Source organism: Felis catus, chromosome D1, assembly GCF_018350175.1.
Source record: "Felis catus isolate Fca126 chromosome D1, F.catus_Fca126_mat1.0, whole genome shotgun sequence".
NCBI classification, from domain to species: domain Eukaryota; kingdom Metazoa; phylum Chordata; class Mammalia; order Carnivora; family Felidae; genus Felis; species Felis catus.
This window is the reverse complement of record NC_058377.1, coordinates 64,355,831-64,373,338: the sequence shown is the minus strand read 5'-3', so window position 1 is coordinate 64,373,338 and position 17,508 is coordinate 64,355,831. Positions and strand designations below refer to the sequence as shown.

General features: G+C 39.8%; 1 protein-coding gene across 1 annotated transcript in view; it reads right to left on the bottom strand.

The window, feature by feature from the left end:
- Nucleotides 1-17,508, bottom strand: part of SYT9 (synaptotagmin 9) — a 199,396-nt gene that overhangs the window by 50,734 nt on the left and 131,154 nt on the right. Inside the window, exons 4-6 of the mRNA XM_023239527.2 lie at nt 4,503-4,623; nt 2,900-3,071; nt 684-813 (exon numbers count right to left, since the gene is read on the bottom strand). Of these exons, the coding sequence (XP_023095295.1) occupies nt 684-813; nt 2,900-3,071; nt 4,503-4,623 (423 nt within the window). The remainder of the gene's footprint in view (nt 1-683; nt 814-2,899; nt 3,072-4,502; nt 4,624-17,508) is intronic.

The window sequence follows — 17,508 nt, the reverse complement described above, 5'->3', positions numbered from 1 at the left end:
TTTCTACCTTTGGATGACCTGAAAAGATATGTTGGAGCTTAGCAGCCATGTTGTTCAATGAGGTGACCTCAAAAAAACCCCACACTGGGACAGTGAAGCAGAAAGACAGAAGTCTAGTTCTCTATTGTAATCACAGAGCCACTAGGCTGCCTTCTTCTGGACCTTTTTTATGTAAGAGAGATATAAATTTCTATTTCATTTGTTGTTTTGTGCATTTTTATCACATGTAGTTGAATCTGATATTAAACAGCTTGTCCAGAATCACAGGTTAATGCTACAGCTGGTCCTGGAATCCAGGCCTCCTCTCTCCTAGTCTCGGGTTCTTTCTGATGCTACACATAAGTCACTATATGGTCACCTGAAATTCCACAGTCATCTGGATCCTGTAGACACCTTCCAAATGTCAACCCAAAGCCATGACATAGAATCAGAGAATCTTAGTCATTCTTGAAGACAATCAAAGTGAGGTATGAGTGATCAATGTCCAAAACCCACTAGACAGATGGGGAGCACAGACTCAACCTTAGACTGAATGCAATTTCCAACGGCCTCAGAAAAGGCAACCAGAGAAACCCATCAGTGACTGTAGACCCCGGTACACTCACACTCTTGGTGTCTTCTGCATTTTAACAGTAAAGCATTTATTCTTCCGCAAAGTGGAGCATGTGGGAGTAGGGTCTTACCTCCACCAGGGAATGCCAGTGTGCAATGGGCTTCCGAGGATACGACAACATCTCACTCCAGTGGTCTCTGCCCAGCCTCTCGGCTTCGTTGCCTACTTGACACACGCCGATGATCTCATTATGACCTACACTGTGAAAACGGCCCACAATAACTTTTTCTTAAAATTTTGGTATGTAAGAGCAACAACTACTCAAACCGAGAGGAATTAGGCAAGGGGTGGTTCTTTTCATTCCTTAATTTAAAACTACAGGACAAGCTTAAAAGCCAATAGAACTTGGGATCCAAGATGGTACTTGGTGGCACAGAGAGGAAGAGCAGAGGTTAGCTGTCACACACCTGAGCTTTTGTAACACTGGCATGGCTTAGCTTGTTCCTGATGCATGCTAGGGATGACAACTCTGGTTCTAGAATGAGGCTGACCTCCAGGTCTTCAAACCTATGTAATGAAAAGGAGGCCATCTGAAAGGAGTTCCTTGCATTAATGGCTGCTCAAATTCCTATAAGAGGCAACCAAGTATGTGTAAAAGAGAAGTATTGGGTAGGGCAGCCATAGTCTGGAGCTTACAAAGGGGGCAGGGTGGGGATACTTCCTGAGTCTCCTTGCAACCCCTCTCTTCAGGGAATGTGTGTTCTCACACTCTCCCCTCCTTCCTTCCAAGCCCACCTTTGCTTCTTTGACCCAACTTGATTTCCCTACTGTAGAAAGATACTTAGCTCCTTTAACTTTAGGCCTAATATTTCTGAAACTTTCCCTGGGTAGGTGCCTGCCTTGGGGCAATCTTTCCCCTTAGCAGTTTCTGGTTAGAAGTCGCCTGTGTAACTAGAATGATATGACCCATCCTTTAACTCTTTAGGATCCAAGCTCATGGACTTTCTGTTGTTTTCCTTCCTGCAAAGATGAGCAATTTTTCTCCCATTTGTATGTAGGTAGTAATGGCAAGACACGGGTGGGGGAGTGTGAAGGACATTTGAGTCTGTGCTCATTAAAATCAGTTGTGTGCAGAAGCCCCATGAATTCTGCCATGGATTTTTCCAGGCAGATTCATGAGTTTACTGAGAATTGAATTGAAGCAGAGCTCATATAATCAGATTTGTTGATGCGGGAATCTTGGCAATCGCTTGAAAAAAGCTGGCCTAGATTTCCACGGTTGGTGGGCAACGTCCCCTCCTGTGACCTGACACTACTGGTGTTGTGTTTCGTCCAGAGAAGACAAGATAAGGTTTATTGCTCCATGTGGGCTGTCACACCCATGGGCAGCTGAGCCAACCCATGTGTTCCCTGAGCTGGAAGACAGTTCTGTTTCACCTAGGCATCTGCTAGAAAGGGTGTTCAGGGCACTGATGCTGCCTTAGTGACATTTCAGGGGTATGTGGGAAAATTTTCAGCTACAAATAATATTTGTAAGATTATATTAGAAGTCAGAATGATTTTTTTTTATACTTGTGCCCAGACCACGTGGGAGGTTTCCAATTAAAAAGAGACTCTGCATTTCAGTCCAATGACTGGTTTAACATGTCTAATTCCCTGTTGGTACTTCCTTTGCATATTAAAATGACTGTTTTTCAAATCTGTCCTTTAAATACACAATTGGCTACAATGCAGGCTATAAATATCTCTTCTGTGCTGTATTAATTAGAAAGTCGAGCATCTTATACATTTTAATGTACCCTGTCATCCATACTGATTCTAGCATTTTCAAGAGAACATTTCTGTTTGCTTTCAGACTTAAGTGGATGGAAATGATCTTTATTAAACACACTTGGAGAAGGGAAAAAATAACAGAGTTATGTATTTAGAAATGTTGATGGTGTGGCTAAAGTAATCACTCTGCTATTTTGAGTGGAATCTTCCCACGAAGGCCAGGCAGGATTGCGCAGGAGAAGATTAAGACCTGCAGAACCAGGTTTTTCCAAGCTGAGATTCTGGGGAGTATGCAGGAATGGAAAGGGGATGAGGTGGGGAGAAGGGGAGGATGGGGAAGGAGAAAGAAATAAAAAGGTGGAGAGCAAAGAGGCACTTGGGTAATATAACTCTAAAGCATGGTTTGGAAAATGGCGACTCCTTGTCAGTCAGCTTTCCCGGGGTGTCCATTTGACTCATTTCCTGCAGCCTGGGACACCAGCTAAGAACGTGTGGCTGCACTCCCCCTCTTCCCTCCCTGTCCTGGGCACAAGAGACATTTTCCGCCCTGAGAAAAAGCTCCAGGTATCTCACCGGTCATAGTCCATGACGGCTATGGACAAGTGGATTTGGTCAATGTTCTCGGGAGGGACGTCAAAGACTATGGCTTCGTTGTAAACGGGATTCAGAGTGTTCCTCTTGGTGGATGTTTTCCTCTTCTTCAGTCGTCTGCCATCACACATCAGTGACACTTTCACGTAGGGATCTGTACAACCATGAGAAGCGGGGGGTACTGAGAGGATAAATGTGGATGTAGGGGGCAGTTCCATCACTGTGGAGTTCCACGGACTACAGGATGCAGAACTCCCTTACCTGCCTGTGGGCTGGAGTTTGAGGATTTTAATTAATAAGATGCCTGGGCAGTGACTACAGTTAGGATAATTAAGACATTCATTCAAGAAAAAGCACAGGACACTGTCTCCTCAAAGTGTGTGGAATTTAAAAATAGTGTGAAAATAGCTGTTACCAAATTAGAAAATGTTCCAGCTAGAATTCCAGACTTGCCTGGCTGCAATGGGGAGAGATGCAAAGGTATTTCCAAGGCAGGAAAAACGGGCTGAAGGCCCCGACTCTGAACCACCCCAGACAGTCTCTTCCTAAACATCAGGTCTTTAGGAAAGGGACAGATAGAATGCCTAGATGACAGGGACAGCTTTGGGGAGTACAGGGGCTTCAAGCCCCAGAGCTGCCTGAAGTCGGGTTGCAGAGGGGGAAGCAGTTCAGCACAGCAGGGAAAGGACAAAGCTTGCTTATGGCATGACCTTGGCATAGGGTGACAGGTGACAAGGTTGGTCTCTGCTTCAGGTGGGACTTCTCTGGTTCTACCTCACTATCCTTCTGCTCCATGGGGACTTCTCTTTCTCTCCTTGCCTGCACAACCACGTGTTTCCCTGACTCCCCATACACTGTCCAGGAGGCACTGAAAGGCCAGAAGGGGCCACATTTTTCTTTCTCTTGGAAAAATACTGGAGGCCAGTAAGTAAGCAGAATATACTGCATCTGATGTCCATTGATTTCTGTGATCAACAGCCAGTGGCCTGGGTGTTCTATGACCACATTTTGGGAGCCCCTGAAGAAGTTGCTTGGGAATGTGTATAGTAGGACCTGCATATCAGGGCTTTCTTGTTATGGTTTAGAAAATGGTTAGAATACCAAACTGCATAGTTCATTGACAGGCCTTGTAGGAGGATATATGATTGTTTTCAATCTTCCATAGGCCTGAGATGGTGATTACTTGTATCTGAAGAAAGACCCAATTAGATAAGCTGTGTCAGCATGTGTAAACTGTAGGTCCAGTTCACAACTATGGTGAAGAAGACGTACAAGAGAATAATGACTATTCCCATTAGGTAGCATTTCATACGTGCCAGGTACTGTTTTATGGCATTATATGCACTAACTTATTTAATCTTATGATAACCCAATGAGCCAGATACTATTATTACCCTCATTTTACAGATGGGGAATCTGAAGCTCAGACAGGTTAAGTGACTTGCCCAAAGTCATACAGCCATGAGGTCTAGGAGAGGAATTAAACCTAGGTAGTTTGGTTTTATGCACCTTATTACTCTATTAGAGACTTCATAAATACTACATTAGAACCATGGGAGGAAGTCTGAATTTGAGAATGTCCCACCTGATGCTCCTGTTATGTCCATTGCCTTTAAATTCCTCGCTTTTATAATGGTGATGGTCAGCCTGCCAGCAGTTGGAAGGTAGCAGAGGGAAAACATCAGCTCTCCAAGATCCACATTGTCCTGTTGAGAAAGCACAAGCGGACTCATTGGAAACTGTCATCAGCCTGGCACGCACAAGGACCAGCTGCAGGACAGCATTGGAAGGGACACCACTGGTCCTCGGCTCATCTTGTGAATCCCTGCTATGTCTTGCTTCACGTCGACCACAAGGAGGAGAACAAATGCCTGGACTTTGGGAGCCCCAGACCCTCAGGAAGTATAGCCTGTCCTCAGATGGCAAAGCTGTGGAGGCCGTCCAGGGCCTCTACCACCCTCTATCTAGCCACTTGCGGTTCTGCACAGCCCCCAGGAATGAAGCCCCCAGAGCCTTGGCTATTTCCCATGTGGTTCCATTCATATTCCCACCACAATCCCCCAGGGCCCCCCCCCAGGACAAAGCTACTCAAAGAGGTGCTCCTTAGGACTGCAAAGCCCCACCAGCGGCGCAGACGTGCTCTGCACACAGCCCCACGCAGCCTCCTGCAGCCTCTCAACAGATCCCCACACAGCCTCTCCCTGTTTCGTATAGCCCTTCCCCCATAGTCTTTCCCGCAGGCCCCACATGAGGGCAAAGTCCTCCAAATAGCCACCATCAGTATGCCTCCTTCTCTTACAGCCCTACACACTCCCCTACCCAGTCCCCTCAGGATTGCTGTCATACTTTCACACACTCCTGCAAATACCCCCATCCCAAAACACACACGAGTGCATGCACGTGCACACATACACACTCAGCCAACAACCCTCCACCCAGCAGAGCACTGCACACAACCTGGTCACGCACTATGTATGTAGACCAACACACGGCTCCACTGGATCCTGAAACACCTTGCCCCTACTATGTGGCTCTAGACAAGGACCCTGCAGAAGGCTGTGAGTGCCACCCCGTGACCCCATGCATGCCCTCCACAGCCCTGGACACACCCAGATACTCGCCTGGCCCTGCCCAGCCTCAGACAGAGCCCTCTGTAGTCTCTACACAGAGAGAAATGGGTGTGACCCCCTACTGCTGGTCTTGGGGGTTCCCACTTAGCTGTAGCTCTTGCCTTCTCTTAGTGTGCCCCTAAGGAGCCCGTTTCCCTTTGCTGGGGAAGACATCTCCTCAGGCAGTGTGCAGCCATTCAAATAGGTAGGATGACATGGTTCTCTTTCTCCTTTATAGCCCAAGGAGTTACCATAAAGGGGGAAAAAAAGCCAGTTCATTTACTTTCCATTTCTTTGATACCTAAGGTTATCGAGCTGGGTGTCTGTGTCTAATTAATACGGTTTCATACTGACAATGCTCTGGGGAGTCCGGGTTTTGCCCTCAACATCCACAGACTCCCCTCCCTTCCTCGAGTCTCCAAAGATGCTTCTATTTTTAGAAGCAAAGATTCAGTTCTGGAAGGTCACCTCGCCCAACCTCTCTGCCTTGACCACTTCTGCAGGAGGATGAGGCGAAGGGAATCTGTTTGGTCGCTAAGGCAGATGGATTGCTCTGCATCTCTGCGCATCACTTGCATCGTGTAAATAAATGACCTCACTCTGCAAGCCAGGCTCTCCTGGTTCCTGGAACCTGGATCTCAAGACACCCAGGTGGCTGGGCCTTTCCCTCTCAGATAGAGTGAGGGGGAGAGACAAGAATTCTACAGGAGTGTGGGGTGGTGGCACACCGGGCAGGCGCTGGACAGTTTCATGCTGCTGGTTCCCTGTTGCAGGACGGGCGTCTGCTTTCCCTGAAGAGGGAGGATCTGATCCAGCTTCCGGCTGGTGGCAGAGGAGAAACAGAAACAACAGCTGTCCCCACAAATTATCTTTTTCCTTCCACACTCCCTGCCCTATTCCTTTGCCCTTTGGCTTCTGTCTGCCTTAAACAGAAAGGCCCAAACACCTGTTCCTCCCTCAGGAGGTTATTCACTGCACCTAGCTCACCACTCCCTCCTCTCGTCCTGCTCAGAAAATCTCAGTTTGACAAAGCAAAACAGGAGTAACCAGAATCATGCCGATGAAGCTTCATCTCACCCATTTTCTCAGCATACAGTTCTGGAAGGTCCATGCTCACCCAAGCTCTGTCGGGCTCAAGATGTGATAGGGCCTGCACTCCAAGCCCTGCCCTTAAGCCCAATGAACATAACTGAATGTGACGACTCAGGTTACTTTTGTGCTAAGTACATTTTCTTCCCAACATAAACCCCATTCACAAATCACTCACATTATGGCTCTTTGCTCATAAGCTTAAGGAAAAAGAAATCAAGCTTTGGACTTGGTGATATAGTATTCAAAAGGTCAACTAAAGTCCACATGTGTACTTAAAAAAAAAAAGCCAGAAAATTAAAAACATAGTTATCAAAGAGAAAATGTTTGATTAGACTTTCAAGTGTTTAGAAATAAGACAGTTAACATTTTCTAAATCATGAAAGTAAAAATTATGATAAAATTAATATATAGATATTTTTAGTGAAAGAACAAAATATCCCCTTTTCTTCTGTATCTATGTCACTCCTTTCCCCAGAATGACACTGAATAATCTTTGTAGTTTTCTTTTCATTCATCCATCAATCCATCCACTTATTTGCTTATTCTTTTAACATCGACTGTGATGGTGGTGGTTGGGCATTGTTCTTTTCCGGGCGCTGGAGCTGTTTTTGCAGTGGGAACAACAGACAGGGTCCCTTAAGTGCAGATGGGCTTGCAGGGATATGGAACAGGGGTCGATGGTACATAATGTTAATTCTGCTTTTCCCCTATCAGCTGGTGCTGATTTGGGGTCAAGAAACTGTAGATCCCAATGTTTGCAAACATCCCTTTAAACCAATGGTTCTCAACAGTAGTAATGTTCCCCTGGGGGACATTTGGCCTTATCTGGAGAAATTTTTTATTGTCATAACCGGGGAGGCAGTTACTGACATCTAGTGAGTAGAGTCCAGGGATGCTGGTAAACATCCTACAATGCACAGGGCAGCCCCTTTTACTGCAAAGAATTATCAGGTTCAAAATGTCAATAGTTTCAAGGTTGAGAAACTGCCTTACACAGAAGTGCTTATATTGTTCGTAAAAAATTTTCCAGAGTGCTGATGAAAGTCAAATATAAAAGGGTGGTGGAATATTTGGCTTCTTTTTCAGCTTGACAAGAATACAGAGTGTCACTGGTGGCTGTGTGCCCTGGGGGATACAAGGGGAAGGAAAATGTCATATAAAGAAATGCTTCACTTGCTCCTGCTTTGTGTGGCCACGTTCAGTACTGTTAGCAAAATATACTGGGAATTTATAGCAAGTGCGTGAGAATTCTCTACCTGCCAATCTGTAATGTGATATGTTTGCCTGTAGCGGTCTATGATAGCTCTAAGTTTTGTCTAATTAGTGCACTTTGCATTCTTCTTCTTAGGTTCTTTTGGTGAGCTCCTTCCCAATTCTGTGAAGATCTAGAAGGGCTGCTGCAGGAATTCAGGTTTAACCAAATATTTATGGCCCTGTCCATATCTGTTTAGGGATAATCATGGAACCCAGGCAAGGCCACTTCAAATCTTCTCTGGGATTGAAAAATTGATATTGAAATGGAGCAATTATCATTTTATTGGGATTATTTGTTGGGAAGATATGAAACTAGAATTGTTGTAAGGCTCTTATACTATATGTAGCACACATGGTATAATATTACTTTAAGTTAGGCTGTGTATATTAAAGATGAACACTATGGGGATGTCTGGGTGGTCAGTCAGTTGAGCATCTGACTCTTGATTTTGGCTCAGGTCATGATCTCATGGTTCATGGGTTCAGACCCTACATGGGACTCTACGCTGACAGCTCTGTCTCCTTCTTTCTTAAACATTTAAAGATGAACACTATAAACCCATAAGAAATGACTATTAAAAGGATTTATAGCTAATATGCCAAAAAAGGAGATAAAATAGATGCTTTAAAAGTATTAAATTAATCCAAAAGGAGACAGAAAAAAAGGGAAAGAGAATACTACAAGAAGAGATAAATCTTACAGAAATAGAAAATGAATAACAAGATGGTAAATTTAATCCTATTATTTCCATAATTACATTAAATGTAAGTGATCTAGGCATCCAAATAAAAAGCAAAGATTGAGACAATAAAATAGCAAGACTCAGTTTTATGGTGTCTACAAAAAAATGTACTTTAAATATAAAATATAAGTAAATTAAAAGTAAAAGAGTAAGAAAATATATGCCATACTAACACTAATAAAAAAATCTGGAGGACTAGATTAATATCAGACAAGATATATGTCAGAGCAATGAATATTACCAGGACAAAGAGTGATATGATAAAGAGGTCAATTCATCAAAAGCACAAACAATTCTAAATATTTATGCACCAGATAACACACTCTCAAACACATGAAGCAAAAGCTGATAGAATTGCAAGGACAGACAAGTTAGAGTCAGAGGTTTGAATACTTGAACAACAACACTAACAACTGACTTGGTGTAACCAGTGGCATTACAATAACACTCTATCAACCAGCAGTAGAATACATATCTTTTCAAGTACACCCATAACACTAAACAAGCTAGACTATATTATGTTCTAGGCCATAAAATGAGTCTCAATTAAATTTGAGAAGATTCAAAGTACATTTTCTGGCTGCAATGGAAATGAATTAGAAATCAACACCAAAAGACATCTGGAAAATCTCCAAATATTTTAGAACTAAATATCACACTTATAAATAATCAATGGATCAAAGAAGAAATCAAAAGAGGAATGACAAAGTATTCTGAACTTAACTGAAATAAAAACATGACACATTAAAATGTGTGAAATGCAGCTAAAGCAGCATGTAGGGGGAAATTTATAGCACCAAAATGCCTATATTATGCAAGAAGGAAAGTCTCAAAACAATGACCTCAGTTTCCACTCTAAGAAATCAGAAGAGAATAAATAAATGAAGATTAAAAAGAATAAATAAAAACAAAGTAAGCAGAAGAAAGGAAATAATAAAGATTAGGTAAAATAATGTAAAGATGTATATTTCAAATAGAGTAAATAACTAATAGGTATAGTAAACCAAGACCAACCATATATGCTGTATACAGGAAACCCATTTAAAATATCATGACAAAGATAGGTTTTGAAAGATTTTTCAAAATTAGGCAATGTAAACACTAATCAAAAGAAAATTTTAGTGACTATATTAATATCAAAGAAGATTTCAAACCAAGGACTAGTTCCAGGGAGGAAGGATCAGATCATCAAGGGGACATAATCTTAAATGTGTATGTATCTACCAACAAAAATTCAAAATTATTGAACAAATCTGAGAAAATTAAGAGGGGAACTAGGCAAGCCCACAAGCAGAGTTAGACACTTCAACACTGCCCTATCAGTCATTGATTGAACAGGCAAATAGAAAAGAAGTAAGGATATAAAAGACCTGAGCAATAATATCAACAAACTTGACCTAATTGGCATTTACTTTACCCATTGATACTCCATCTAACAACAACAAAATATTCTTTTTAAGTATACACAAAACATCCACCAAGATAAATTATGCTCTGGGCAATAAAAAATTTTTTTCATTAAATTCAAGAAGATTGAAATCATACCAAATATGTTCCAAATAAGAATAAAATTAAACTAGAATTCAATCAATAATATCTGGAAAATCCCCCAATATTTGGGAATTAAACAATATTTTTCTAAATAACCCACAAGTCAAATAAAACCCCCCCACAAGGTGTATTAAACATTAATTTGACCTGAATGAAAATGAAAATACAACATATCAAAATATGCAGGACCCAGACAAAGCAGTACTTATAGGGAAATGTACAGCATTAAATGTTTATATTCAAACAGAGGTATAATTTCAAAACACTGATCTGAGTTTCAACTGAGGAACACACACACACAAAAAAGAGAAAATAAAACACAACACAGATAAAAGGAAGAAAATAACATAAGCATAGAAAACAAGGAAATATAAAAAATGGAAACACTTAGAGAAAGTCAATGAAAGCAATATCCTAGCAAGACTGACCAGAAACAAAAATTAGAAAATATTAATTATCAATATAAAAATGGAAATGGATATATCAATACAGATACTATAGACATTAAAATAATAAGAAATGTATGATCATTTTTATCCCAATAGATTTGATAACTTAGAGAAAATGAACAACTTGCTTGAAAGACAAAAAAAACCCACCGTACCAAAGAAAAAAATAGATAACCTGAATTGTTTTATATCACTAAATAAATTGAAGTCCCAATTAAAAACCTTCTCACAAAGTAAAGTCAAACCCATTTAAGAAAAAAATAATACCAATTCTATATAAGCTTTTCCAGAAAAGAGAAGAACATTTCCCTGCTCATTTTATGAGGGCAGCAATATCTTGATACTAAAACTAGACACAGATATTATAAGAAAACTACAGACTATTGTCCTCATGGACACAGACACAATTATCTTTAATAACATTTTAGCAAATTAAACCCAGCAATCTATTAAATAGGAGATATATCCTGGACGAGTAGGATTTATCCTGGGAATGCAAGCCTGGCTTAACATTTGAAAATATTAATCAAAGTAAATCAACATATCAACATACTAAAAAGGAAAAACCATATCAACAGACACAAAACAATCATTTGAAAAAAGTCAATACCATTCAGGATAGATGCTCTCAGAAAACTGGAAGAGAAGTGGACTTCCTTCTATTAAGAAAGACACCTGTAGGGGCGCCTGGGTTGCTCAGTCGTTTGGGTGTCTGGCTCTTGATTTTGGCTTGGGTCATGATCTCATGGCTCCAGTTTGTGGGCTCTGCGCTCACAGTGTGGGGTCTGCTTGGGATTCTGTCTCTCTCCCTCTCTCTCTCTTCCTGCCCTGCTTATCTTCTCTATCTCTCTCAAAATAAATAAATAAACTTAAAAAAAAAAAAGAAAGATAACTTATAAAAAAACTATAGTTAATGCTAAACTTGATGACAGACTATAAATTTTCTCTCCTAAGGTTAGGAAACAAGGCTAGGACATCTGCTCTCACTACTTCTGTTTCACATTGTACTAGAGGGTCCGGCCAGTGAAAGAAAACAGAAATAAAAGATACACACCTTAAAAAAGAAGAAGTAAAACTGTTTTATTTGCCGGTGCAATGATTACTTATTTGCCGGTGCAAAGATTCCAAAAATCCTTAGGAATCTATAAAAAATTACTAAAACAAGTTTAGCAAGGCCAACAAGGCTAATATGAAAGCAAAATTATTTCTATATACTAGAAATGAAACAAGAATTTAAATTTAAAAATACACTTACATTTATACTCACAGATAAATTTAGCAAATCATGTGCAAGACCTGTATACTGAAAACTACAAAACAACGGTGAGAAAAATTAGAGAAGACATAAATAGAGAGATATTTCACATTCATACATCAAGAGACTTATTAACATGGTTAAGATATTGATTCTTCCATAATCTATAAGTTCAGTGTAATTCCAATCAAAAGTTCAACATACCTTTTGTAGATATTGCCAAACTGATTCTAAAATTTATATGCAAATATAAAGAATCTAGAATAATCAAAATCATTTTGGAAAAAAGAAACAAAATGGAAGTACTTAACACTACCTATGAGGTGTAGAATAAAACCACAGTAATCAGTAATCGAGGAGGTGTTCACAAAAGGACAGACATACTGATGAATGGAACAGGATGAAGAGGTCAGAATTAGACCCTCATTTACATGGTCAAATCACTTTCTAGAAAGGGAGCACATAATTTAATGAAGAAAAGATACACTTTTAAACAAACAGTACTGGAATAGTTGGATATCTATTTGAAACAACAACAACAACAACAACAAAAGAACCATGACCTTTCCTTCACATGATAGGAAAGGATTTCATGCAAATGGATCATGTAAGTACTGAAACTATGGAAGTGCTAAAAGAAAGCATAGGAGAAAATGTTTGTGACTTTGGGTTAGATAAATATCCCTTAGATGGACACAAAAAGCACAATACCTAATAAAAGAAACTCATACCGTTTGCTTCATTAATGTTAAAAACTTTTGCTCTTCAAACACATTCTTAGGAAAGACAAAGGTTAAGCCACAGGCTGAAGGATTGTATTTGTATAATATACAGCCCATAAAGGAATTACATCCAGAATATATAAAGAGTTCCTACAACTTAGAGAAATAACCTAACAAAAACAGGGGCAAAAGATCTGAACAGGCACTTCCTCAAAAGAACGTTAAACCATAGCAAGATACCACTACACAACCACAAGAATAAGCTAAGATGAACGACTGACAATATGACTTATTGCCCATGATGGAGAGTAATTGCCTCTCAAGCTCTGCTGGAAATGCAAAATGTTAAAACCATTTGGGAAAAACAGTTTGGCAGTCTCTCTTAGGTTACACATACACATGCCAAATGACCCAGAAATCTCACATTTAGTTATTTCCCTAAGTGAAATAAAATCACACCTCCATCCAAAGACTTCTATGCAACTGTTGTGAGCCCAAACTGAAAAGAAACCCAAATGTAGCATCAAATGGTGAATGGACAAACAAAATGAGGTATATCCATACAATGGAATGCCAGTAGGCAACCAAATGGAAAAAACTACTAATAAAAGAAACAACACGAATACATCACAAAAGCATTAAGCTGAGTGAAAGGATCTCCAACAAAAACAACATGTATGATTCCCTTTATATGAAACTCTGGGAAAAGCAAAATTACAGTGACACAAAGTGATCAGTGGAAACTAGGGACTGGTGGTGGGAGGAGGGAACTGATCATAGAGGAGGACCGGGAAATCTTTGGGGATGAGAGAAATATTCCATGTCACGATTATGGTGGCAGTTACATGGCTGTATAATTGTGACAAAACTTGTACACTTAAAATTGGTTAGTTTTATGGTATATAAATTAATAATGGGCATTAACAATTCTGAAAAGACACATTTTGTAGAGGACTACACTTTTGTCTTCCAATTTTATGGCCTTGAGTTCAGAGGATATGCCTTAATGATTTCAACTATTTAAAATATTATGTTATTCTGTCCTATCCTGTCTCATTCAGTTGTGCTCATATGTGCTTAATGTGTATTCTCTATCTGCAGGGGCCAAATTCCCATGTGTCTATTAAATCAAGCTTGTTGACTTTGTATCCAAATCTTCTTCCTTCCAGAATTTAATTAATAATGCTTTGTCTTTTAAAATACATTTAAAAAATAAATAAAAATTAAAAAGTGTTTTTTATTTTTTTTATTTTTTGCTATTCCATTATGTTTCACAGCCAAATTAACAAACATTTAAGATATAGTTAAAATATTCCCATTTTTTTGCTCACTGCAGTTTCTTAAAACCCACATCTCCCCTTTATAGAAACATTTTTCATTTTACTTGAGTATGTCCTTGAGAACTTTTTGTCTTTTTTTTTTTTTTTTTTTTTTTCCAGTGAGGGATCACAGGTAGTAAAAATAATTTTTATTGTGGTCTAATTCTTAAAAGAAAGTTGGCTGGGCATAGAATTTAGGTTAAAATTATTTTATCTTAGAATCATTTTACATTGTCACAATGTCTCCAAGCACTTCATGTTCTAGCTGGGATGAACATTTGATGCCATTCTTTTGTAGATTTATTTTTCCCCTCTCAAGGAGGTTTTAAGATGGTCTCTTTGTACTTTTATTTTGTACTTACACCTTCTGAAATGTTCCCAAAAGGTATTTAGATATCTTGTCTTCCTTGATCTTGCTTGGTCCTCAATGATCCATATTAATTAGAATTGTTTCTTTTCTTTTAATGTCTTCCGCCCCTCCCCACTCCCTCTCCCCCCACCCCGCCCCGGGATCAGTTGATCTGTTCATTTTGGACCATGATAGTGGTTTTCCTCATGTTCTAGGACATCCCTGATTGTCTATATTTATAATTAAAGGGTCAAAGGAAAGTCTTCTGTTGCTTATGCCCTCTGTAATTCCTTTACTATTATTTTATGAGGGGCCTCAGGAGGCAGTGCAGGGAATCTCATGTTTTTTATCTGATGTATTTAACTAGGAGTTCTGATGAATTATTCTTTAACACTACCTGTAGGATATTAACATCACCAAAATTACTGAACTTTGGCATTACAGAAGGTTACACAAGTTAGGCAAAGGGAATCATTATCAACAGACTTATGATACTCCAGTTTCCTCAATATTTTTGAGTATCATTGTATTAGAGGTCCCCAAGACCACCCTGAAGTTTGATGATTCACTAGAAGGACTCTTAGGACCCAGAAAGGCTGTTATTCTCATAGTTAATGATTTATTACAGCATAAGGACTCAAGATTAAAATCAACAAAGGAAAAAGATACAGGGTAGAGTCCGGGAGAAACCAGGCATAAGCTTCCAGTTATCCTCCTCCAATGGAGTCACACCGACAGCACTTAACTCTCCCAGTCATGATGGGTGACAACACATATCAAGTATTGCCATATGGGAAACTTAACTAAACCTTGATGCCCAAGGTTCTTTTCCTTTAAACACTTCTGTTTTTTTTTAAGTTTATTTATTTTTGAGAGAGAGAGAGAGAGAGAGAGAGAGAGAGAGAGAGAGCATGTGGAAGAGGGGTAGAGAGAGGAAGACAGAGAATCCCATGCAGGCTCCACACTGTCAATGCAGAGCCCGACATGGGGCTCTAACCCATGAACTGCAAGATTGTGATCTGAGCCGAAATCAAGAGTTGGATGCTTAACTGACTGGGCCACCCAGGCACCCCAATGTCCAAGGTTCTTATTGTGGGTGGCAAAGAGTTCCCAAATGACTGACCTTAACAAGTCAGTCCTCATTTCCATCATCAGAGGTCAAACAGCATGGCTCAGGGCCCTAGGTGAACAAACACAGCTGTTTACCATTATTGCATTGTTAACATAAAATATCTAATGTGGTCCAAGTTCTGTTATATAATGAACTCTTATCAGGCAGGATATTCTAAGGGCTTAGAGGTTATCTCTCAAGAACCAGTCAAGGACCAGTCTTTTCTTTAAAATGTGTAGAGTTTGAGGGGCGCCTGGGCGGCTCAGTCAGTTGAGTGTCCAACTTCGGCTTAGGTAATGATCTCATGGTTCATGGGTTCGAGCCCTGCCTTGAGCTCTGTGCTGACAGCTCAGAGGCTGAGCTTGCTTCAGATTCTGTGTCTCCCCCTCTCTATGCCCCCAAGTAATAAAAAGAACTAGGAGCATCTTTTGTTCTATTGAAGCAACTCTGTGTGGGCTCTTGGATGGGGGCTGGTCACCAGAAAGACCAAGCCAGAATAAGAAGCTTCGAATTTTCAGGGGCGCCTGAGTGGCTCAGTTGGTTAAGTGTCCGACTTCGGCTCCGGTCATGATCTCATGGTTTGTGAATTCAAGTCCCGAGTCAGGCTCTGCTGTCAACACAGGGCCCATTTCAGATCTTCTGTCTCCCTCTCTCTGCCCCTCCACTGCTCATTCTCTGTCTCCACAATAAATAAATACACACAAAAAAAAAAAAAAAAAAAAAGCTTGGAATTTTCAGCCAGAGGAGAGTGGGAGGAAAGGAGTTAATAACTGATCATGCCTACATAAGGAAGCCTCCATAAAATAGGACCCAACAGACCTGGGTTCAGAGACCCCCCAAGTTGGTGAACCTATCTATATACTGGAAGAGTGACATACCTGCCCTCTGTATCTCTTCATCTGGCTGTTCATCTGTATCCTTTATCACATTGTTTAATAAACTGTTATGTTTCCCTGAGTGGTATAAACTGTTCCAGAAAATAATCAAATCCAACAGAGAAGAGGTCATGGGAATCCCTGATTTGTAGCCAAGTTGCACAGAAGTTGTGGGTAACACAGGGACCTACTTTTTACCATTGGCATCCAAAGTGGCATTCAGTCTCATGAGCCTGATCCCTTAAGTGGGATCTGACATTATCTCCAGATAGATAGTATCAGAACTGAGCTAAATTTTAGGATACCCAGTTTGTGTTGCAGAATTGCTTGGTGTAGGAAAACCCCACATGTTTTGTGCAGAAATGTCATAAGTGTGGTAAGTGGTATCAGAGTAAAGGAGAAACACACAGGAAGAGAATGGTAGCTTTTTTTCTACATAAATGCTTAAAAATCAGATTAGGGAAAAATTTTTTAGCTTTACATGTATAATATGGAACAAAGTAAGGCTGATTATCAGTGATCAAAGCATCTACCTGAAGAACCTGGAAAAAGAACAACAAATTAAACACAAACTAGAAGGAAGGAAATAATAATATTAGAGCAAAATTAATGAATTGGACAACAAATATATTTAGAGAGAGTGAACAAAGCCAAACAAAGTTGAAGTTAGCTCCCCCCCCCAAAGTTTATTTATTTTGAGAGAGAGAGAGAGAGAGAGAGAGAGAGGGAGAGGGAGGGGCAGAGAGAAAGGGACAATCCCAAGCAGGCTCTACACTGACAGCATGAACATAATTATGGTCAATTATGTCCATAACAGAACAAAGTGGGAACAAATCATATAATTATCTAAATGAATATAGACAGATATGATAAAATCAAGCATCTACTTATGATAAAAGCTTTTATCAAACCATATATAAAAGAGACATTTGCTGATCTGATGTAGGGCATCTAAAAACAAGGCTATAGCAATGGTATACTTAATGGTGAAATACAGAAAGCTTCCCAATTAAATTAGGAATAAGACACAGACTACTTCTATTTTACATTGTACTTGAGGTCCTAGTGAAATAAGGCATGAAAAAGAAATAAAAGGTATAAAGTTTTGATGTGAAGAATTAATTGTCATTATTGCCAGATAATATGATGTGTAAAACTATCCCAAAAACCTTACAGAAAAACCATTAGAATAAATAAGCATCTTCATCTATGACTGATGGATTAATGGCCATCAGTGTCAGTAAACAAAAATAAATTTTATT